This window comes from Syngnathus typhle, linkage group LG1 (assembly GCF_033458585.1).
Source record: "Syngnathus typhle isolate RoL2023-S1 ecotype Sweden linkage group LG1, RoL_Styp_1.0, whole genome shotgun sequence".
Lineage (NCBI taxonomy): Eukaryota > Metazoa > Chordata > Actinopteri > Syngnathiformes > Syngnathidae > Syngnathus > Syngnathus typhle.
In genome coordinates, this window is record NC_083738.1 from 24,393,176 (window position 1) to 24,412,052 (window position 18,877).

At 43.0% G+C, this 18,877-nt stretch overlaps 1 protein-coding gene across 1 annotated transcript in view; it reads right to left on the reverse strand.

Annotated features, from left to right (window-relative positions):
• The window catches only part of LOC133161708 (phospholipid-transporting ATPase ABCA1-like), a 48,418-nt gene that overhangs the window by 9,501 nt on the left and 20,040 nt on the right, over positions 1–18,877 (reverse strand). The window contains exons 17-39 of the mRNA XM_061290255.1: positions 17,730–17,934; positions 17,544–17,654; positions 16,814–16,985; positions 16,162–16,293; positions 15,371–15,510; positions 14,829–14,966; positions 13,730–13,884; positions 13,215–13,299; positions 12,516–12,718; positions 12,365–12,416; positions 12,183–12,245; positions 12,033–12,065; positions 11,095–11,234; positions 8,746–8,873; positions 6,311–6,409; positions 5,730–5,919; positions 3,753–3,847; positions 3,216–3,321; positions 2,405–2,479; positions 1,753–1,922; positions 1,514–1,691; positions 1,321–1,436; positions 1,088–1,232 (exon numbers count right to left, since the gene is read on the reverse strand). Of these exons, the coding sequence (XP_061146239.1) occupies positions 1,088–1,232; positions 1,321–1,436; positions 1,514–1,691; positions 1,753–1,922; positions 2,405–2,479; positions 3,216–3,321; positions 3,753–3,847; positions 5,730–5,919; positions 6,311–6,409; positions 8,746–8,873; positions 11,095–11,234; positions 12,033–12,065; positions 12,183–12,245; positions 12,365–12,416; positions 12,516–12,718; positions 13,215–13,299; positions 13,730–13,884; positions 14,829–14,966; positions 15,371–15,510; positions 16,162–16,293; positions 16,814–16,985; positions 17,544–17,654; positions 17,730–17,934 (2,931 nt within the window). The remainder of the gene's footprint in view (positions 1–1,087; positions 1,233–1,320; positions 1,437–1,513; positions 1,692–1,752; positions 1,923–2,404; positions 2,480–3,215; positions 3,322–3,752; positions 3,848–5,729; positions 5,920–6,310; positions 6,410–8,745; positions 8,874–11,094; positions 11,235–12,032; positions 12,066–12,182; positions 12,246–12,364; positions 12,417–12,515; positions 12,719–13,214; positions 13,300–13,729; positions 13,885–14,828; positions 14,967–15,370; positions 15,511–16,161; positions 16,294–16,813; positions 16,986–17,543; positions 17,655–17,729; positions 17,935–18,877) is intronic.

Here is an 18,877-nt window from a genome sequence, read left to right on the forward strand (position 1 = left end):
TGAAAATCTAATGTGTGATCGACAGACGATGCTTTGGCAAAGATTGAAGCAACTCATGGTATGCAAATGAACAGCGGCTAAAAGATGGATGCGTGACGACCGAGGCTATCAAAGAGAATGTGGGAAAGCGAGTGCCTTTGAGGATGAACTCTGTTAAGACCACCCCCTGCTGGCTTCGCACCATTGTTTGACGCTAACTAGCAATGACGCTTCGCGCACGAGCGCTTGCACAAAACCAACTAACACTTCATAGCAGGTCTTTCCTTTTATACATTTATAAGTGTTATGTAAAACTATTTAGATACGCTGTGTTGCAGAGGGCTGGTGGCGCATTTTATGTACGCGATGCTGTTCAATCTTTAAGCGCTATGTGGCACAATTTACAAATGCTATGCATACATTATCCGGCAGATGCTATGTGGGATATTTCTAAAAACCTCAAAGCCAATTTTTTACATTTTATGTACGTTGCGTGGCAGGTCCAATGCATTTAGCATTTGCTTTTTAGCAGATGCTATGTTGTACCTTTTATACACGCCATGCGGCATATTCAAATCATGGTATGGCATTCGGTAAAATATCAATATACGTACCGTATTTTCCGGACTATAAGGCGCACCTAAAAACTTATTTTCTTCTAAACTTCTAAAAATTTTCTCAAAAGCCGACAGTGCCCCTTGTAGTCCGGTGCGCCTTATATATGGACCAAATTCCTAAATTTAAACTGGCCCGAAGCATTGTGTCATGAAATCAATCATAAGTGGCCCGCTGAAGACTATGAATCCTGAATCAAAAAGACTATGGATCATTATTTTGTCATTGTAAAGTAATTTGTTGCGTCTGAAATTGAAATAAAAAAGATAAAATGGAAAATGATTTGATTCGGATTAAAAATCCGACATGATGCATTAATGGTGCGCCTTATAGTCCGGTGCGCCTTATAGTCCGGAAAATACGGTATATGCTTTGCAGCACACAACACATTTTATATACAGTGCACCTTGCGAAACCGCACATTTCCATTCCCGATGCGTCTCATTTTCAAACGTTCATTCTCAAACGCTATGTGCCCGATTGTCGTACTTACGCTATCATCAAAAAGCTCCATCATGAATGTAGCCACGCTGCCGTTGATGCCGATGAAGAGGTTGACGCAGGTGAGCACCACGTAGGCGGTGCTGGGCACGCTGAACACGAACGATGCCGGGTACATCATGGGTGTGATGGACCACCTGTGGCAATCGGGCAAGCGTCGCCATTACGTTTTTTGATTTGCTATGCTTCATATATCCCATTTTCTGACCACTATTGTTTGCATACCCGTAGAAAAGCAGCAGCAGAATCAAAGCGGGCAGGTTGGCCGCCGAGACGTACGCTTCTTGTTGAAAGCACAGGAAGATGACGATCACGATGACGCAAGGGACGGCGTAATTGCACTGCAAACACCGCAAGCTCATTATCGTCTTGCCCGAGTGCGTACGGCGTCAAATGCTGCCATGACGGCACCACGTACGGCGTCCCAGGCGAAATTGGACAACCAGTAGACGGTCGGGTTGACGCCACTGACGAACTGCAGGTGCTTGCTTTTGCTCACTCGCTCCTGGATGAGGAAGAGGACAAAGCTGGCGGGGATGAAGGACATGGCGAAGATGACGCAGATGGACAACACCACGTCGGTGGAACTCGAGGCCCTGAGGGGAACGGAGAGTTGAGTGACAGCTAAGGAGGCCCGCTTATCCATTTGCCACTCACAAGGCCACAAAGGAGAGTTGCTCCTTGGTAAGGTTAAGAGGGTGACTGGACGCCGAGATCCCGTAACGCCGGGCGTCCGCTCCTGCCGGCAGGCCCGCTCTCAAGATGGCGTTGTTAGCCACGTTGAGGAAGGACACCAAGCTGTGCCACGCCTGGTTGTAGAACCACACCTGCCCGGGACACAAAAAGCGACCAATCACATCTCTCTCTTTCTTTTAAATGCAAGAATCTTTCTTGTTCACACTAGAATAATAAATAAAATAATAAAATGATCACGTCTCAAGTTAAAGCAACATACACCGTTGCGATACATCCCGATTTCCATTTTGCGTCCACTCACGATTCAAAACGCGTTTAAAAAGTGGGTCAAGAATCTGTTGCGGTTCTGTGAGCCCGCGTGGTGCTCGGGGTGCAAAGCGACAGAGGAAAAGAAAGAGAGAGAATGGATGAAAGACAAAAGGCGGAGGGAGCGGGCGCCCCGCTGATGCCACCACACTAATTAGGAGCGTGCGGCGCTAGGAGTGTCGGCTACAAACACTCGCTGGATGGCTTTTGTCGGCTCGCTCTCGCTTTTTCTCCGACTCTCAAACACAAACGTGTACACACACACAGTTACGCACTCTCTCGCGCAGGCACGTAAGCAGAAAGCTACCTTCAGATAGTGTTTGGTGTCCAGCCTCTTGAGCAGCGTCTCGGCTGTATCGAGGAGCTTGTCCGTCACGTTGGCCTAATGAAGACAAGGCAAAACACAACTTAATTGGACACAGTCAGCAAATTCGGACTATAAGGAACCGGAACGCGGCGGCAGAGGAGCAGCCAGGTTAAAAATGACCTCGACTCAGTTTGGGGCCTGGCGGGACACCAGTGTCGAGGAAATGACGAGCTGGCGATTTCCGCCGCGACGCCACACTGTTCCGAGACGATGGTGCAACAGAAGCGGCCGACACATTGCATGTGTGATCTAAATGCAAATGAGCCCCCCCCCACCTCGATGGAGCTCAAATTGATCATCAGCTTGACAGCGATGGCAACATGGAGTGCGGAGAAAAGCACCAAAGAAAGAGTGCGGGCCCGTCTTTGCTAACATTTCTCGAAAAACAGCTTTCAAAAAGTCAGAGCCAGTTGATTAACTTTGAATAGTAAACAATTCACCTCAAAAAAGGCTTCATGCTATTTGAAGCCACTAAGGTTTACTGTGAAACTAAACATAGAATAAAAAAAAATCAGTAGCTTTGCCTTGCAAAAGTCTGTTAGCTTAATGCTAACAAACAATGCAAAATGATATTGACATCAGAGCGTTATCATTGATACTGGCAGTTTTGGAAGACACTGATATTTAAACCTGAGCAACACATGTGGACAGATAATCTGACAATTGTCCAGGTGTATATTCTTTATCGTCTACGAAAAATGACGAATAAACCATTCCGCCAATCGCCCAAAAACCTGGTGGGGTTTCTTACATGGGAGTAATTGAAGATATCTCTCAGGTTCTGGAACGTGGCTTTGATTCCTGCATCGTTCAGGCGGACTTGGGAGTTGACAACACCAACCGAGATCCCACCATACCTTATAAATAAATAAATAGATAAATAAATAGATAGATAAATAAATAGATAAATAGATAGATAAATAGATAGATAGATAAATAGATAGATAGATAGATAGATAGATAAATAGATAAATAGATAAATAGATAAATAGATAAATAGATAAATAGATAAATAGATAAATAGATAAATAAATAGATAAATAGATAGATAGATAGATAGATAGATAGATAGATAGATAGATAGATAGATAGATAGATAGATAGATAGATAGATAGATAGATAGATAGATAGATAGATAGATAGATAGATAGATAGATAGATAGATAGATAGATAGATAGATAGATAGATAGATAGATAGATAGATAGATAGATAGATAGATAGATAGATAGATAGATAGATAGATAGATAGATAGATAGATAGATAGATAAATAAATAAAGACAGACCTGGTTTTGCCGGATCGCTCAAAAGTCTTGACCAGGAAGTCAGTCATATTCCGTCCCGTTAAATCCAGGAGCGTGTCGCTTGTGTTCTGTATCCTCTGTAAAAAGTAAATACATAAAATGAATAAATAAAGCATCTTCATAATAGTCAATTAAGTTCGGCTACAAGGGGGGGGGGGGGGGGGCTTATGTCAAAGGAGCTTAATTAGATGCCCTTCTGTGAATAAATGGCTACATTGAAACCTCCAATTAGGAAGACACTCTGCGATGTGGATTCGCCACGCTGCTTGAACCCGTGTGTGTTTGGAGAGCGCTGGCACGATACTAATTAGAGCCGTGACCAACCGGTCGAGATGCGCCGGACGGAGCAGTATTGTTAAACTTTTCTGTTTCACGGGATCCAACTTTTGCTCTGCTCACAATGAAAATAGTGTACATTTTCACAATGTGGTATTATTATTATATTTATTTATTTATTATTATATTTTATTTTTTTATTTTACTTTTTATTATTATGTTATTTTATTATATTATTTTAATTTGTTTAGCTGGCGACCATGTTCTTAGATTAAAACAGAAACATTAAAAGTCCATTTTTTTCACTCAAGATTTATTCAAGTACATTTAAAAAATTTTCTTGAGTCATATAATTCAACAGGACTTTAATTGACTACAGTTTTTGGCCACTCTCCCCAGCTCTTGTGTCAACTTCTAGCAAATTTATGCATTTCGCAACAGGTTTCGGCCCCGAGCCCCAAAAAACCATGAGGGAACGCCGTAAACGTTGCTCGTCTCTGAATCCTGAATTACCCAAACTCCTTCTGCTGCCACCTTGCTAGTAAGCAGAACAACGCCGGCTTTCATCCATCAGGAGAAGAATATGTCTTACGACGAGACAAAGAAGAAAAAGTCAACTAGCTATCTGGTTTAGCAATCAGGCGACAAAGCAACCTTGACTTATCTGTGAACAAACACGCCAACGAATGCAGCGTGCCTCTAATGATATTGGCCGAGCTCCGTGTGACGACATCTGTTGTTGCAGAACAGCTTCACGCTTTGCATTCAGCTTGTGCAAACTTGCAGGTGTGTGAGGGTAATGCAAAAAAAAAAAAAAAAGCCAGCAGTAATCACATCTTCCCCAACCAGATAAGACCACGGGGGCGTATTGCCACGTCGCTCCGAGGCAAAATTCAAATGTTATCTACGCAAGGGGAAAGAAAAGTCTTTAACATTTAAACATGTTCCGCTCGGCTTTGTGGTCAAGAGTTCCTGCGCAGATAAGCTTTGTCTCCCGCGTTTGGCAAATTGCTTACGAACGACAGCAGTTTACTGAAGCGTGCAGCTTGGGTTACGTTTCCATGGCAACCACTCACCTTCAGCGGGGCAATATTCTTAGGGCAATGTAGGAAGTCGATTCTCAATAACATTTGAAATTCTTCTGCCTTGATTCGAGCTCGGAAAAAATCCTGCCGGCCCTCCGAGAACTTCACGCACACAGCGTGGCACGTCCAAGCTCAGCTCAGCAATTTGCGAACAAATTCTGCGGCTGTCTCTTCATCGACGACGGCAAAGTCAATACCTGGCAATTGATAGCGGGGCTTAGCGCCGCCTGCCATTTCCATGGAAACGATGATTTCACACCTCCTGCGGTGTCTTTGCTTTTTTCTTGTCTTCACTAGAGTTTCTCAAGGACGGCATAGTGAGGACGGGTAGGATTAAAGGAGCCAGTGAAGAAGCGGGCACACTTTGTCATGATTTATTCAACAGGGGGAAGCTTTTGGGAAAAAAAAAAAAAGTGTGTGTGTGGGTCAAAGGGAATTCATCTTGGCAATGTGCTTTGCTATGTGTGGGTGGTCTCTTGTCACTGAAGTACATTCAGTCATGCCCACATTGCTCCCCGTAATCCATTCCTCCTCATTGACCGTCATATAGTTGAAGACCAAAGACGAATGATGATTTATGCCCGTCAAATGAACGTACCTGCGGAGGCGGGAGCCCCCCTGCGGCGGGCGGACAGTCGGGCAGCATCATTTGGCGTTGAGGAGTGCTACACTGGCAAGAAGGGGAGGGGTTGGACATGCTCCAGTTGCCCTCTAGAAAGACGTCGGTCACCGACTGGTCCACAGATGGCGCGAGCCAATCGGAGAGGCGGGAGACACAAGGTAACCCCCTGCAGGGAAATGTCAATGACACAACATTTTCAGCAAGTATTTATTTTGATGGCTGCAAATTTTGATATTGAGCAGCCGGAAATGTCGATTTTTTTGTCATTTATGCCAATGAAGACGTACAATTAGAAATGATCCCAGTGAGGCTCGTCCAGTTTCGAATTTAACATTATGGATTCATATGACACACTGCGAGTAGGATACATGAACCAGGATAGGAGTTCATTTTGGCTTAGCGATCAATTTCCGGTTTATTGGCTCATTATTTTTTCCCTACTGCCAATGCTTGAGGCAAGAGTGGCTTTTTACTGCTGCCGCTGCCACACTCATGTTGGATATATATATATATCTCACTGATATTAAACATCAACGGGGCACTGAAAGAACACTCACGGGATTGGGTCGCCGTCCATGCAACGTGTTCCGAAGCCGGGATTGTTCACCAGGGTTTCTACCACTTCAGACACCTCAGGATTTCCTGGTGCATCGTTACTGCAAAGAATGGACATTTAATGTCATCTGGGCAAGTATCTCAGCTACAAGCCATAGTCTGGGAAAGGCATAGAGTCTTGAATTGGTGGAAAAGGATTCCAGTCTAGGCGGCACTGGTTAGCACGTCCGCCTTACAGCTAGGAGGGTGCGGGTCCGATTCCACCTCCGGCCCTCCCTGTGTGGAGTTTGCATGTCCTCCCCGGGCCCGCGTGGGTTTTCTCCGGGCACTCCGGTTTCCTCCCACATCCCAAAAACATTCTTGGTAGGCCGATTGAAGACTCCAAATTGTCCCTAGGTGTGAGTGCGAGTGCAAATGGTTGTTCGTCTCTGTGTGCCCTGCGATTGGCTGGCAACCGGTTCAGGGTGTCCCCCGCCTACTGCCCGATGACGGCTGGGATAGGCTCCAGCACTCGCGCGACCCCCGTGGGGACTAAGCGGTTCAGAAGATGGCTGGATGGATGGATTCCAGTCTAAGGTCTCGGCACTATCAAACCTCTGAGTTCCAGAACTCCAACATTTCTTTTCCCAGTTAGCACCCAAGATATTTTCCTGTCTGTCCATTTTTTTCCCGCATAACTTTGGCGCTTAACTGTAAACCAGAAAAATGTATTCTGCATCTGCTTTTAAAAATGATCTGTATAGATTCTGTTCAGGGTGTGAGATTTGCCTGTGTACCCAAAGCTTTCCTTGTAGAAAAAATTATAGCCACTGTAGCCTGGGAGAACGTTAACGAATTGACGTTAATCAATCAAAGAAATCCATCAAATGGCCATCGGTTATGATAGAAAGACTCATTATGCGTAAAACCTTTGTCCCTCGTGTTGGCTGGAGCTCACACTCTTAAGTACATACCGCAGGTCCATAAAGACCTCAGATATGGCTCTCGGCCAACAATGACCACAAGCAAGTCGGCCGTGTGGATTATTATCATACTCATTGTCTCATTTCGAGGCATCTCCATGAAGGTCGTACGGCCGTTTCCTTAGCCACCAGTGAGAGTAATCGAAGTGGTCCCGTTGTAAAAATGGATTATGTGCAGCCATCTGTTCTGCAATTAACAATGGCTGGGTTACCACGGTGTTCCGAGGTAATAAAAACCGGACTAGGGCATTGCGTATGTACACCGAAAAGGCGGAACTAATGAATCCGGGCACCGAGCGAGAGCTGAGCTATTAGAGGGAAGCTTTAGGAAAGCGCAAGGCTAACATACAGGACGAACACAGGCTAGCTGGGTTCAGAACCTCTTCCATCTTAATCACTCATCGGTGTGAGGTAAACGGGACGGTTTATGAGGCACGCCTCCGTGGAGAGACGTGGCGCGTGGAGTCGCTTTTAAGTGGGCACTTTCAAGGTCACTCGAGCGAAAAGACAATATTCGGTAATTGTGAGAGCGAAGGTCAATGAAATGTAGTTTGAAAATTACAACGATGGAAAAAGTTATTAGAACAACCGGGCCAGACGGCCATGTAGAAGACAAAAAGGGGACGGCAGCACGGAACAAATTTATTAGCGCCACGTGTGAGGATTTAGTTTAAAATATGAACTCACCTCCAGATGGAGTGGTGGGTGTTTTAGAATAGATTAAATAGATTAGATCTATTACTGGACGGACGGACAGACGGAGATAGATAGATGGATAGATGGATAGCTAGATAGCTAGATAGCTAGATAGCTAGATAGCTAGATAGCTAGATAGCTAGATAGCTAGATAGCTAGATAGATAGATAGATAGATAGATAGATAGATAGATAGATAGATAGATAGATAGATAGATAGATAGATAGATAACCAATGAAGAAATGCATCAGAAAGACAAGATCAAGGCTCACTGTGCGGAACAAATAGGTTGCAGACACAATTGGCGAGAGATCAACATGTACAATCAACGTCTATTAATCTGACATGCGTCAGTGCTGCTGTCTTGTTTAGCAACTTCTGGGCTCAGCACAACAGAACAGAATGAGCTCTCACTACGCCAGAGAGCTACAATTGTATTATACAATATGAGCCAAGGCCGCAGTTAATTGTGTTAAGGTAACGTCAGGGGAAATAAAATACCTGCAGGGTTGGATAGATTATCTTTTAGATAAGAAGTTATTCTTTTAAACAAGTGATTGGCACTGAGTAATGTCGGAATCCTTTGGGGGTAGACCCTAGAGAGTCGAGAGCAATGAGTCGACAGTAATATGCTAATCCAGTCCTCCAAGGATTACGCACGCAGTGTTGGAATTGTGAACTGATTGAGATGTCAACGCAAGTCTCCCAAGGCCTTGTCACTTATTGTGAGATTGCTGATAGAGATGCCATGTAGGAACCAGCGAAGAAACAACGGTTACCTGAAGAAGGTGGTCTGAGGCAAGCCGTACATCCAGGGTTGCAGTTCCAGACTGGGATATTCGGAGAATGGCGGAACAATGAGTGAGACGATCAGGGAGAGGCACACAAAAACGGCAGGCAACACCACCTAAAATACAAAAGCAATTGTTGGAGATGTACGAGATCATAAATTTGGATAAATCAACACTGGACTGGACTCTTTTTTTTTCAACCTCAGCATTGTTGGTGAATTGATATTAAATCTTGTGAGAAAATGATTCACTACATCAGGATAGTTCATGATAAGTTTTTTATATTCTTTTTTGGGAGTTCTTTTTGTTTCTTAAAAAAATCCAATTCTCTCAGACATAATTCGTTTTTCCTCATTTCATTGTTGGGAGCCGGCTTATAGGTCAGATATCTTTAAAGCTTAATCACTTGTATGTTTGGGGGAGAGCCGGCGTACGCATGATTAATTGGCCTTTCGCGCAAGTTTGCAAATTTCCGCCTCTGGAAATACGAAAACTCACGGTACCGCCGAGAAGCAAGATAAAGAGCGAGCGATGACTGAAAGGCTTAATGACAGACGCTCCTCTCTTTCTCTCTCTCGTTTTCTCTTGTTCTCCCTTATTCTCTTATTTGACAGTAATTGCAGGTGACAGCTGGTACTTCTCCTATCGAGAGCGCAGCGAAAAACAAAGTCATTAAGGCTTCGTAAAAGCCAAAGCACTCGCCATGAACAATGCATGAGTTTATCGGAGATTTCAAGACGTGGGCGGCCAAGCTGGACCCGGATTGGCTTTAAACACAAAAACAGATTCATTTTATGATGTGGCTCATCATCATCTCAAGTGTATTTCCAGAATGAATATGCAAAAATGTAATGTCTCTTCATAAAACAAAGATAACTGCGGATTTTTATGCCAGGTGAAAGAATTTAAAAGCCAGGGAGTGCCTCAGGGCTCTGTCCTAGAACCCTTGCGTTTTCGGTCTTTTAACTGAATTGATACACAAAATTGAGAGGAGCTAGAGGAGGTGGCTCGGGCATCTCATCAGGATGCCTCCTGGACGCCTCCCTGGGGAGGTGTTCCGGGGATGTCCCACCGGTAGGAGACCCCGGGGACGACCCAGGACGCGCTGGAGAGACTATGTCTCTCAGCTGGCCTGGGAACGTCTTGGGATCCCCCGGGATGAGCTGGATGAAGTGGCTGGGGTTAGGGAAGTCTGGGAGTCCCTCCTGAAGCTGCTGCCCCCGCGACCCGACCCCGGATAAGCGGAAGAAGATGGATCGATGGATGGATGATACACAAAATTGCACTTTTGATGCAAATGGTGCTGTGACTACGGTATAAAATTGCGAGTGGCAAAAATCTTAACCAGTCGCCATCTTGAGAGGAATGTTAATCACAGCTTTTGTGTGCCAGCGGCCTGAGGGTCTCATATTGGAACAAACGTGACACAAGGACGTTTTTTTTATTGCCATTTTGAAGCCAGTGTACCTCAAGGGTCCGTCCTACAACCACTACTATTCATGTTTCATCCTTTATATGTTAAACGTGAATTAATACACAAAGTTGCACTTTTATGCATTCATTTTCACTCAACTTGTTTTTTTGATACATTGGAATGTTTACTAAAACTGCTCCTCGTACCCTATTATCATTTTTGAATTAAATCTTCACATGGCAGCTGTCAGAACTGATGACATCTGACGGCTTGCCGCACTTATTCTAATATTTTAAATAATTGCCATACCTTGGTAACCGCTCCTTGTGAAATGAATTCTGACGCTTCGGAAATGTACGCTGTTTATTGGTTCTGACTTTGGAAATTATAGAGAAGAGAAACAATACAGAGGTCCATTTTATTGGGCTAATTGCAGCCTGTCATCTGTGCAATTATGGCGTGGTTGTATTTAATATGCGACTAATGAAAACACATGATTAGCATGCGACATGAAATGGGGAAAAAAAGTTTGCCTTTTGAGTGCCAATCACAGACACGAGGTGGGCGGGAGCAGTCAGCATGACTGTATGAATGCATTGCCAGGAATGACATCATCGTATCGACATTTACCGATTATTTCCAGTTCGATCAAATGAATGCCCACTTAGATGACCCCATTTTCCCAACCTCTAAAATACACATCCATGGGTGTTGAACAACATCTCTGTCAATATGTATCGCGATACTGATATTTTGTGTGTAATTGAACGGCGTCAGTTTAAGAGCTAGACAAGTATGTGGTCTTATGAATGCTGTCGGATTTTTTCAACACAGACCGATTTTTCTGTACAACACAAGATCCTCCGAGACATCACTCTCGCGTTCCACTTTATTTCATCGATATGACAGACGGAGGCCATTACCTGGGCAATGAGTCCCTTGCGGCTCCTCCTGGCATGGTGGAAGCGCTTGATGAAGAGAGCCAGGAACTGCCTCCTGATCAGCTGCCATCCGACGATGACTGTCGAGCCCCTACCGCCGACACCGGTGTCCCTCTGTAAAACTGATGTGGACACGAATCCCCACCGGGATGTTTATCACGCCCACAATGACAAGCGTGTGGAGAGTAGTGACCTGATCAGGTAATGTATCAAACGTACCACCTGCTCCTTGTACATTAATTGCCGTGGTCATTTTTGGACTAGTTTTGTTTAAAATGACGATAAATAGAACTATGTTCCTGTCATAATATTTTATCATATATATTTTCTTTTACTTTAATAATTAAGGTATGTCCGACTTTTTAAAAGTATTGTACATTTTGTAATTCTGATATTTAACGTTAAAATTTTAGCACAAAATCTCTATTTTATTTTTTCACTTAAAATAGTTAGACAAGATATTCTAGCACATAAAATAAATGATTATGATTTCAGGGGCCATAATATGTTCTGACAAAACTAAGTCATATGTTTACGAAGGGAATTCTAAGAAAAATGAAAGAATTTAGAGGCAGGGGTGTGCCTCAGAGCTCTCTCCTAGAACCACTGCTAATTTGTTTTCAGTCTTATATACTTCATATGTGACTCAAGACACAAAGTCCTGAGCCCTTTGAGACTCTTATTACTGTTATGGACACAAGATGGTGATGATTATTATTATTATTGGGAAAAAATCTTTATGGGTATTGTTCTTTTTGTCATGACAGTACTTCATCTTAAGATTTCGTCTGTTCTCATACAAATCCAGGGAATAATATTTTTTCTTTGTACCAGTGTTTTTGCCACTCTTGATCAACATAGCAATTGCTAGCATATTAGCAATTTCAACTAATCAAACAGTTTTGGAGGAGCAAACTTACTTTCCACTTGACTGGCAAACATTTCCATGTCACCTGCACGGAAGCACAGAAAAGCAAAAGCATGCCAAGTGACTTAGCTGCATTATTAAATGCGTCCGCTGCTCTTTTCTTTTTTGGTTCATATTCTGAAATAGATGCAATGAGACTTGCCGCTCGCCTCCTTTTCCGTTTCGGGATGGACGGTGGCGGCCGAGATGCTATTCCTCTTTGTTGCTGTGGGAATTAAAAATAAAAGATGCTGTTTTGGCCTGACCCAATTTGGGGTTATAAATAACATTTAAAAAGTACATTAAAAAGGCAGCCCAATATCTCTGCAAATAAAAGGGACTTACTTGAAATGTCTTCTGCATCCACTCCTGTGTCTTCAGCGACTTTTAAAAAAATCTGTGGAAACAATTGTTTTGTTGCTTTTCACGTAAATTTTGTTTTATTTGTTGTTGTTTTGTTTTAAAGTTAATCGTCTGTACTCCGGCTTGGCCGTACCTCTTCCAGAGTGGTGTCAGAGATGCCGTAGCTGGTCAAACCCAGGTCGGCCATGGCCAGGTCCAGCTCACGGAAAAGCCGGGCAAAGGTTCCATCGTGGGCGCCGTCGTAGGGCAGGACGTAGGTGATTTCATAGCCAATGCGCTCCAAGAACAGCGCTCGCGGGACGTGGCGATGCACCAGTTGACCCAGCGTTGTCAAATCTGCCCAGAAAAAACAGAAAACAACCACAAAAATAACAATTGTATTTTTATTCCTTATCTTTCAACTCAGCATTCAAGTCCGCTCTTGTTTTAGTGTTTAGTTAATTGTTTTGATCTTTGTTATGACTAGTTTTAGGGTTAATTGTTGTTTATTTCATTCTTATTTATGTGCAGTTGCAATTGTTCTTTAAATTCCTCTAGTTGAGTATGGTTGAGTAGTGAGTAATTGGAAAAAAAATGAAAATGCATTTGTCAGGCATAATTATATGGCGATTAAATTATTATTATTAATATTATTATTTTAATTGAAACCATACAGAGAATGACATTTTTAGGTGAAAATAAGTTGTGATCCTACAAAGATCAAGTACTCGTGTTGTAATTCTATGTGGATAGGTAAAAAAAAAAACGGAAGAAGAAAAATCGGACAGGTAAACAAATCATATTTTGAGGTTGGGAGGAGTGAGCTTGATTTCATACACGATGTTAATCTCACCGATAGGATGGACTCCTTCGTAGTTTCGGCTCTCCATGGTGGTGTGGTCGTGGGCGCTGTTTCTCCTTGAAGGACGTTCCTGCTCCTGCCAGAGACACAATTGGATTACAAACAGACAGCCTCAGCCACTTAGAATGATGAACAGCCACTCCTCGACAACTCCGGCCTCGCGCTAACTGAATAACGCCAGGCGCGTTTTCCACTTAAGGCCGCTAATTGAAGCGGAATGTGCCAAACAAGCTCGTTTTGATCCCAATTAATGGTGGCGACCGATCAAACGAGCATTCAAATGTTTGTTTCAACTGTCTTTTTTTGAGATTTTTTTTTTTTTTTTTACAGAAAACTTGTAATTTTATGAGATTTTTTAGACTGCATATTGATTGGCGGGTTTCTCCGTGTGTGAGTGTTTGTGCGTGAGTTGTAGTTAACAGCAGCTTTTTACTATTTTTCTTTCACTTCACCCAGATTTGAGTCCAAAGCTGTTCAAGGGCTGTGTGTTTATCAAGGGCGCGTACCTTGACCAGCGTGAGGTAGTAGCCCGTGCCGAAGCGTTTCTTCAGGAACAAGGACGACCCGCAGCATCGCATCCTGCCACTGGCAATGATGGCGATGCGGTCGCCCAAGATGTCCGCCTCGTCCATGTGGTGCGTGGACAGGATGATGGTGCGGCCTGAGGAGACGGGGCGGAGGGGGAGGGGGTAGTTTTAACCACTAATCGCCATGGCAACAAAGCAGCACAGAACACGTGGGCAGGAATTAAAATCTTGATGGAGACCGGGGTTACCATGCAACAGGCTGGATTATTTTTAGCCCCTCTTCTTTTTGGGGAGAATTGAGAGGCATCAAACTGAGTTAGCAAAATCACATTATTAGCTTTGGAGTGGAAGCGTTGCCAATTTGAACGGATTGATGAAATATTTGGTGTAAAAATTTGTTCAGTAATATAACCAAGAAACAAATAGGGAAAATGTCTTCATTATTCCTCAAAAATTGTATGGGAATAAAGATTACATCGAAAAATTTCAAGGATACATTTCTAATCTTAGATAATAAAAACATCTAGGAAAAAAAATTATAATCACAAAAAAAGATTAAGATTTCCAAGCATAATTGTAAGCCAACAAAATTGTAAAAAGAATATTCATATTTTGTTGACAAGTAAAATGTTTTAATTGTTTTGTAATTTTTTCAAAAACAATTGTAATCGTATGAGGATAACAATTATTTTTTTTCAAGTTGACCTGATTTTTATACAACGAAGCCTTTTATTTTTGTTGCAGTGCATCTTGACTTCATTTGGAAAACCACACGTGTGCCTCCCCCTCCTTCCCTCGTCCTCAGATTCCCGCCGTATGTGCTAATGAACACGTGTGGCAAGTTACGACGTGATAGCAAATCCGCCACCTTTGCCATTGTGCTCACTGTGATGCCTCTCGAATCCAAAAAACCCATGTAGGGAAATATTATTTAAATATTAAATGAAAAATCGTAGAAGTGGAACGTGATTCAAATCACCCTGCTGCCTGATCAGAACAGACGCAAGCTTACGCTATGAAACACCCGACTGTTGCGAAGTTCAAAGGCCTGGGGCATTTGAGCTTCTGGCGGGCGTACCTTGTTTGTACTTGAGGAGCAGCTCCCAGATCCCCCTGCGGGCGTAGGGGTCGACCCCTGCTGTGGGCTCGTCTAAGATGACAACTTTTGATCCTCCGACAAACGCGATGGCCACCGACAGTTTCCTCTGCATGCCGCCTGGAAACATTCATATGCATGTCGGTGGATGTATGCGAGAGCGTGTCAACAGCAAGTTTCCTTTCATAATAAGAAAGGTGGTCCGCCGTCACCTGCTGTGAGTTATTTCAGTCGGCACTCGTCACGACACTTTCCATCAACCTCCAAAGTTAGATTTCGGCTCGTCTGGCACCCGAGTACTGATTTTATCCAATTCAACAACCCGCCACGTTCAAAACTAACTGAATTTGTGAATGTAATTATGTGAATGAACTTGATTTTAAGTTAATTCTTTTACTTCTATTAGGAAATATAACCCTCTATGATATTTTGGTATTATTTACATTATTAACATGGTTTTATTCCAACTTCATGCTTGTAAATTTAAGAGTAGGAAAATGTTGCTGGTTTGGTTAGCAACACACCTGACAGGTTCTTGGCCAGGTCTCGTCTCTTGTGCGGCAGACCGACATCCCGGATCATCTGCTCCATCTCGGCGTCCACCTCGGCGCGACTCAGTCCCTTCAAACGGCCGTAGAAGTAGATGTGCTCCTCTACCGTCAGCCTGCCGATGGAAAATAGCAAAACAGTCTCCAAATAAAGCTGTAAAGTATGATAGAAGTAGTAAACAAATGTGACGAGGAATTTTTCCAGGGGAAGGTTATAATATTGTGCAAAAACCTTTAATGTTGTGCCAATAATGAAGTTAAATATAAAAGAAATTCAATTGTTTTTCAATCAGACATGCAAAAATTTTGCACTGATTCAGAATCTGCCTTTGTTTTTTCTCCAACACATCTGATTTTCATAATATGATAAAACTAGCTTAGAACATGCAATATCATAATATATGTAGTAATATTTATGAATTAAAAGTTCTGTTCAGCAATAGGTTGATATTTTTCTGAATGGTCAGAACAATAATATACAATGCATGACATAATCTATGTTGCGTAAGCTTTTCGATATTAAAGTCAAAACAAAAAATGTAAAAACTGAGTTGCTAGAAAAAAAAGTAGATGTATTTTTTTAAATCAGCATCAAAAATATATTTAAGTAGATATAACGCCCTCTCTGATTAAAATTTGCTGTTGATCAGAGGAATTGTAATCGAGTACAGTTGCAATATTAGAGAAAAAAAGCATTCTGAATTCTAAAAAAAATGTCTACCCCTCATCTTTACCATACAAAAAAAAGGATTAGGATTTCCTCTTACTCGTCAAAGAGGACGTTATGCTGGGGGCACATGCCCAAGTGCCGGCGGGCGCCATCGATGTCGGTGCAAATATCGGAGCCGTTGATGAGTGCCGTGCCCGACGTGGGCGGGAACAGGCCCGTCAGAATTGACCTGCACGGAAAGACGCGTTTAGCACTGGAGAAAAGAAACGCCAGGCCTCGTTTTTCTTTTCAGGAACCCCCCCCCCCACTTATGCATATTAGTAATTTGTGGTACACTGAGAAAGAAAAATCTGTTTAATTTTTATTTGAGGGAGGCATTAATTTGCTTCATGCATCATCACAAAAAAATGAAAACCTTCTTTAAATAAAGGGCCTTAATTTTTCCATTAAAAAAGAAACGTAGGAACGGCAATAACTGTCATTTAATACAATTATTCTGTTTGATGGGCAACACAAAAAGCTGAAAATGTAATTATGTTCCTCTACTCATGACATCTATAAAATAAATACCTCTCTCAAATAAGAGGTCTTCTGTTCCTCAGTCAGGAAGAAAATATTGACATTAACAATTACATCACGCCAATCGACACAGAAGCCCGATTACACTCCGCGTGATCTATAAAAATAAAGAAATGCCTCCTTCAAATAAGCTTTCCCTTTCCCCAATCAGAAAATTCTCGTAGACTTGCATGGTGGTGGTTTTCCCGGCTCCGTTGTGGCCCAGGAAGGAGGTAATATGGTTTTCGTAGAAGTCGACGCTCAGCCCGTCCACAGCCAGCTTATTTCCTGTTTTGTAGATTTTGACCAGGTTGCGTACCGACACGCCGACTTTTAGACTGGGGTCCGATTTCTCCAGATATTCTTAAAACGAGACAGAAGAACGAGATGGATTAAAATATTAGGGACCGTATTTTCTGCACTATAAGGCGCACTGGATTATAAGGCGCACCTTCAATGAATGGCCCATTTTAAAACTTTGTCCATATATAAGATATAAACATTTGGCCCGCGGGCTGGACTTTGGACACGCCTGCTTTAGTGGCTCAATATGTGCCCATATATAAGGCGCACCGGATTAAGCACTGTCGGCTTTTGAGAAAATTTGAGGTTTTTAGGTGGACCTTATAGTGCGGAAAATACGGTAAACACAGTGTAAACTATTATCACCAAAAAAAAAAATCTTTTTCATGATTATTATGAGAGCCAAGTCGGGCATAAGGTGAGGGAAAATGGTCCTTTCCTAAGACGCAAGTCTTTTTGTGGCAAAATTACGCCAATGGAAAAGGCTAATTGTATGCAGTTGAGGATCCAAAAACAGGCCAGAATGTTAATTGGAACAAAAGTGCCATCATCCCTTGACGCAACAAGGAAGGCACAAATGCTGCACATCTTCAAATGTGTGTGTGGTTACTTGTTTACCATTGTGCAAGGAGCTGGCGGCGTCCTTTTGGAGATCAGGTGCAGAGGGGCTGCCACACCAGTAAGAAGCCGTGAACGGGAAGTACCAAGGCCTGGGGATTCCGTACTGGCCTTGGTTGAAATAAAAAAAAAACAACTCGTGACTGGAAATTCAATGGGGACATGTCTAAACATGAAGTCATCTACCTGGGAAGACACTTTCGATGTAGCAAGTAAGCGTCCAGTAGAGGGCGGCGTCAAATAACATCATGCCGATGGACACGGCGAAAGTGTAGCGCTCGCCCTCCTCGGGACTCCGGCCCATGTTGGACCACTGGATACCGACGCCTTGCACCTCATATTTGGAGAAGCTCTCGCAGCCAAAACCGAATGCCACGCAGGACAATAAACTCTGAGGGGAAACAGAAAGCCGGCGCGTGTGAGACTGTTTACAGGCGGCAACGCACACAGGTACATAGTTTGTTTGATGCCGTGTCGCATTGTGGAACACCCATAAAAGAAATATGCTTTTGCATAGCCATTCAAAACAAATCATAAATCCTACACGGAGGGGGAAATTGCCAGTGACGCTTTTGCCCATGAAACATTAGCCGCTACCGCCTATCGCTCTGCATCATCGTGTTGCTTGCCAGCTGCCGCCTCACGCCTCATTTGCTTGCAACATTTGTGCTCCGGAAGAAGCATTTCCTGCGGCTTCCGAAGCAAACCGTCACCGATTCCCACTGCGCTTGGGCGAGCGGCTTCAATGGCTCGTCGTTGCGGCTGTTATACCCTTAACCCTCTTTTTAAGTTTGTTTCTTTGGTTGTTGTCAAGTACGACAGAAGAGTTAAGGCCCAGGGATGTCAAACTCTGGCCCGTGGGGCAAGTTTGGCCCTCAGTGTAATTCTATTTGGCCCGCGAGGACAAATTGTGTATCAACTTTATGTGTCAATACAAAAATTGCAAATTGTCTTGTTGTTACAAGCAATTTTTTATTTTATTACCATTCATCAACAGTTTTTACTAGTCTCTGATTTCAAAACTAGTTATCAGTTTGTTGTGTAGCCTATACTGAATAGAATATGAAATGTTCAAAGATTTATTTGGGCTGACAGTCGTAATGGCCCTCTGACGGCGATTATGACTACGATGCCGCCCGCGACAAAAAGATTGACACCCTTGGGTTAAGCGGTACAACGGATTATCTCTTGGGAACATACCAAAAACCGACCCTAAATGAATCCCCCAACAACAAACATTGCAAAAGAAGTTATCAATATGTATCCCTATTAACTTCTAAATAACCTTAACCCTAGTGAGACTGAAGTAGACTCGGGACAGTCCAAGTTTGACC